This window comes from Gavialis gangeticus, unplaced genomic scaffold, assembly GCF_001723915.1.
Source record: "Gavialis gangeticus isolate Ggan-Ray unplaced genomic scaffold, GavGan_comp1, whole genome shotgun sequence".
Classification (NCBI taxonomy): Eukaryota; Metazoa; Chordata; order Crocodylia; family Gavialidae; genus Gavialis; species Gavialis gangeticus.
This window is the reverse complement of record NW_017729022.1, coordinates 68,653,485-68,658,930: the sequence shown is the minus strand read 5'-3', so window position 1 is coordinate 68,658,930 and position 5,446 is coordinate 68,653,485. Positions and strand designations below refer to the sequence as shown.

Below are 5,446 nucleotides of genomic sequence, written 5' to 3'. Positions count from 1 at the left end.
GGTGGGGAGAATCAATGGCAATTGATAGCAGCAGCCCACATTAGGACCCGACTGTTAATTTGGTATGCTGGTGCTGAAAGGTTGTGGACCCCAGTCTAGGAGGAAGGGCAAGTTGTTGGAAAGCATCTTAAGATCGTCTGAAATGAAATTATTGGGGGAAGGGGATAAAACTGCAACATAAGGCAGTTGCTTCATAGTTCAAAAGCTATAATCCACAAAATGCATGCCATGCATTTAGGTGTCAAAGACAGGAAATGTTTGCATTTTACAGTGTGGTGCTGTGCAGGTTGGGTGAGTTTTAACTGCTCCCATGAGACCTACCAGAATATAGCATGAAAGCTTCTAAGAGTGCCTCTGTTCTTTAAATTGAATGGCATAGTAAATACATTATGACAAGGCCCTTGCTTTTTCCTTCTAAACTGACTTCGGGCTGAGAAGAGGATTTTATTGGCAAAAGGATCATTAGGGAGGAACTTATGTTTTAGGTCCAGTTTCTGAAATTAATTATTAAGCTGAAATTTTAAGGGAATTTAGCACACTTATCACGATAATTTGTCTGCTAATTGGTAGTTTCCAAGGCAATATGTGAATTTACATCATGCAATTGAGTTATCTAACAGCAGTTATCTTCAGACATTTCTTTTTTATTAGAAAAAAATACATTGGATAGTAAACCACTGTAAACTCAAAGGATTCATAAATAGTGGTGTTAATATGCACCAGGGTCTTAAATTACATTTCCATACCAAATGAAAATAAAAGAACATCAAGATGGGTAAGATATATATTTGTGAGCAGGAATTTAGGTCTATTTCAGCATGGTATATTTATAATGAAAACATTTAAGTTGTGTGGAGGTACTGGGGTATGCTACCTTTCCATGCTTGTATATAATAAGAATGAGAACTTGTAATGTGCAGATCCTTTCAGATATGGCAGTTCCTTATTACTTTCTTGTAGACTTAGCCACTTTCTGGGATAGCTCTTTGCTCATGATCTCATATAATAGGATTCATGTAAACTTTGTAAAGTCTTTCTGATGACTTCAGGCTTTTTTTAACTGAAGTATTTAGACAGTGTTGCAGATGCAACATGAAGCTGTGCTGCGCCATGGCAATGCTTCTCAACCAGGATGCCTTCCAAGGGTGCTGCAGGGTGCCACTCACTGTTAGCACTGTTAGGTTTGCAAACATAATTCACAAGACAAACCCCAAGATTTCAGAGAGAAACCTATAGTTGTGGTTTTTCTGAGTTCTTTGCAAGAAAACTTACTCTATATTATTTTTCTGTAGTCAAAAAGTGAAAACTAAGAGGTGGCATTTTCCAAGTATGGCCTCGAGTCTACGGAGGGGAACCTGAAGTCTAAAAGGATTGTGAACCACTGCCTATGGCAAGGATTGTTACTCCTCAAGTGACAGTGCATTCAAATGAACATGAGTGTTTGTGTTTGAGTAATAATCCAGATCCAGCTAAACAGTGAAATAACTGCTGCTCCATGTAAGAAGTGTGTGTAACTGAATCACCTCTTATTCCAGTGTTGTGTGCGTGCAGTTAGGCTCTGGCACACATTACTATTTATGGTGCAATTAGCACTTTAATTGCATCTTAAATGTAATCTGGCCACTCATCAAAACCTATGTATGGCATGATAATATATTAAGTTAGTGACAAAGATATTCCACATTGTGACTTGGGATCTGGGATCAGATTCCATTGTGCCATGAATGTGTGCCAGGGGCCTTAGCATGCGTTTCTTGGAAGTGGATGCCCTACAAGCAGTTGGTGCATTGGTTTCATGCTGTATGCTTCAAGATTGCTGCTTTGCACTCTACTCTCCTTGCTACTTTATCATGTTTCAGCTATATGGGCATCAGCCAGGAGTATGCTTGAGTTTTCCTAGCATGATGAGTCAGATTCAGACAAAGTTCTCAAAACTTATTTGGTGGAATGCAATGTTTAAATAATGTCTTTACCTTCAGTATGACAAACAGGCCCCCAGCAATGTTTGACTGGGATCATTATACAACGAATCCAAGACTAAACCTTCACATCGAAATGTACTGATATCTTTCTTAAGAATTTCTTGTTGTCCTCATGAATCTGCTTATCCAGAGGAGAGTGTGAACAAGCTTCTAGACCAGAGATTTGATGGATCTGAAGGTTTAGGACAATGAACTACATTTTTTTTTCTGGTCAGAAGCCACTGAGTTGTTAATAGATGAACAAATCATAATTCATTTTTTTTAAAACAGTATTTGCCATCTTTGGATCTGGTCCTGCAAAGCCTCAGGAGTGTCCCTTAATTAAACTATTACTTGCAAGAAGCTTGGCAGCTTTGGACCCATCATTTGCAAATATTTTCTTTCTGCTGTATGCAGAGTTAAAAGATGAATTTGGGTAAGGTAAGAACTGTTTTTCCCTTAGCTGTGTTGCTGTGGTTGTACTGCACGTCTGTTGACAAGAAGGAAATTCCATTTTGGGACCTCTAATATCATCATGTAGCTGTGAGGTAACAGGTCAGAATAATCAGCTGAGATGCATATGGCCACATTTTCCTGCATTGGTATCCAAGAGAATACTGACAAAAATGAAAAAATCTCTCTGTCTCTCTCTCTCTCTCTCTCTCAAACCTGGAAGATCAATCAAGGATTGTATAAAACAGACTGAGCTCTTCTCGTACACCGTTTTTAAGAAACACTACGTTTTAAAAATCTAAAAGATTTATGTACAGTTGTTCTTTAAAATAAGACTTAAGTTCTTTGTTTTGTTAAATCTTCAAAATCTAGTTGTTACTGCATTCTGTATATTGCTATGCTAATAGGTTCTTTCCTAGCAACTAGGGGCACTTGACTTTACCTTCCACACTGTAGTCCAGAGGTGAGCCAAATCCAGCCTGCAGGTTGGATCTGGCCCATGGCGGACTCCATTTCCCAGCGGCCTCTGCAGTGGTGACTCCTTCTGGCTCCAACTCCCAGACTCAGCCCTGCTGCCTAGGCACCCCAGCCCAGCCACACCACACCCAGCGGTAGGGATGGGACCCGCATGGGATGGGTATGTGGCCAGGCAATTGGGATGGGGCTGCAGCCAGGAGCAAGATGGATGGGTGGGGCCGGAGAGACCCCGAGATCTTGGGTAGGTAGCAGCACAGGGTTGGGGCCAAGGCCAGGGCAGAGCCATTATCCACTGCCTGCATGCCCTTGCGATGAGTGCGGGTTCTGAGGGCAGGGGTGTGCAGAGAATGGATCTTGGCTCTGCCCCAGCCCGGGCCCTGTGCTGTCATTACCCCCAAGATCCTGGCCCCAGCCCCAGAGCAGCTCCCTGCTCAGCCATGTGCCCTGCCTGTGCAGCTTCCAGCTGGTCTCCACAGAGACCCTGTGATTATAGGGCTGTGACAGCATGAGGCTGGGGCAGAGGTAGAGCCCTGGTTCTGTGGCCCCATGCTCTCACAGCCCCATGATCCCATGGTCTCCATGGGGACTTGCTGGGAGTCGCCACATGGACGGGAGCTGCTTGGAAATGAAGTCTGGCTATGGCTGGATCCGCCATTTTGCCCACCCCTGCTGTAGTCCATGTCAGCTTCTAGTCCAGTATTACTCATGTTCTACAAACTCGGGATGCTTACATCTGTGATATCAACATTGATGCACTCTCGGGACTAAAACTGCTAAAAGAAAGTATATCTGAAACTTGCTCAAAGGACAGTCAGATCCTAAAGCAAGTCAGTGTCACACCTCTTTTATTTGAATTTATGTAGGCTACAATTAAAATGCGCCCCTGAAATCCTGCATCTAGCATTGTGCCTAGACAATATAGGAATGTCAAGATGGAAAACAATTTCATAATAGTCCCAACTACTGCAGGGCTTGGGTCTGTTTCTTACCTAAGGGTTTCAGTTAGCCCTTTAAAATACAGAAGTTACTGTATGCGTCTCAGCTAGAGTTGGTCAGGAATTTTCTGGGGGCTTTGGTAGTGTTCGTATGCAAAAGTTTCAAATCAGTGTATAAGACCATAAAGTTGCTAAAGGTGCTCTTTTAACTTTAGGGGCATGGGCATGCAGACAAGTTTGCCATGAGGTAACTAAGAGCAGGGATTTACAACACATTAGCTGCTTGCCTATGTGCATGTTTTAACCTTGTGGTAAATGAAAGCTAACCAACAGTAGCTTTCTTGTCTGTCACTGAGGGCTTATGGCATTACTATAGGATTAGACCATTCACACCAGCAGTAAATCCTGACTTTAGTTTTCCCCTCAGGAGCTTGTTTATATGCCTGCACCATTGTTTATGCCCTATCGTTAAACCTCTGGGCACATCTACACATGCACTTTAATGCGCATTAGCGTATTTTAATGCGCATTAAAGCATCACAAAAAATCATGCTCTTTAGCTAATGCACATTAAAATAAGCTAATGTGCATTTTCTAGTACCTCACAATGAAGACACTAGATTTAATACACATTAAAGCACATTCATGAATGTATAGATACACCCTCTGTGATTGCAAGTGGGTACCCACTCCCCTTTCTTAAATAGGAATCTGAGCTGAGTTGAAGAGTGTGATATTCCTGAATGCTGCCATGGACACATCTAACCTTGTGTGACCTTGCAACACCACAAGGATGTACACCTGAGCACTGTAGCTTTTTCCAACTCTGGGACTAAACTAGTTGCATTTACTGCCTTCATGACCTACTGGTTGTCTGCAGAACATTTCAAGGAAAAGCAGACATTTAAGAGTATTGGAAAATGTATGTAGTCCGTGTGGTTGAGAGTCCAAAAAGAAAAAGGTGTTGAAGGTCTAGTGTGGTCAGTTGCATCAGTTTCTGTAGCCAGTGGCAGGCAAGAGTGATGTGACTAGATGCTTGTCACATCTAGCTGTTTTTAATTCCATGGCCTGAATGACAAGATACCCATTTTCAGTTGTCTTGACCGGAGGGCAGACTTCAAACCCAGGCCTTTTGGAGAGAATATGTACTGTAACTGCTCTGCTACCAGACCTGGTGGTGGTAAAGAGGAGAGGCCTTTAAACCCTAAAGCAGGGGTTTTCAACCTTTTTCAACAAGTGTACCCCTTCTGGTGCTGGCAGCCAAACACAGGGGTGGGGGGCTCTCATGCAGAGGCCGCCGCTGCCACCCACCACCCCTCACCGCCACCCCATCTGCTTTCCCGTGGCCAGTTGCACATGCAGCTCCGCAGGCTACTGAAGGACCTTGCGCCCAGCCAGTCGCTCACTGCCCATCAGCAGCTCGTGGAGCCCCCAACTGGCACCTGTGCAGCCTGCAGAGGAGCACTGCTGCCCTCACACTGCCCGCCCCCCTAGCCTTGCTCCTAGGTGGTGGTGGCACAGGGTGGTGGTGGTGGCAGGTGCCGCATGCAAGCCCCCCTACCCCATGTCCATCTGCAGAGGGGCACTGCTGCCCTCGTCCCCACCTGCCCATGTGTATCC

At 44.1% G+C, this 5,446-nt stretch overlaps 1 protein-coding gene across 2 annotated transcripts in view; it reads left to right on the top strand.

Moving 5' to 3' along the window:
- The first annotated feature begins 2,252 nt into the window (after positions 1–2,252).
- RIC8B (RIC8 guanine nucleotide exchange factor B) overlaps positions 2,253–5,446 on the top strand; it is a 66,447-nt gene continuing 63,253 nt past the window's right edge. Inside the window, exon 1 of one of the 2 annotated variants that reach the window (XM_019515334.1) lies at positions 2,253–2,402. In XM_019515334.1, the coding sequence (XP_019370879.1) occupies positions 2,388–2,402 (15 nt within the window). In that variant the 5' untranslated portion in view covers positions 2,253–2,387. The remainder of the gene's footprint in view (positions 2,403–5,446) is intronic. The other variant, XM_019515333.1, reaches the window with a different exon arrangement.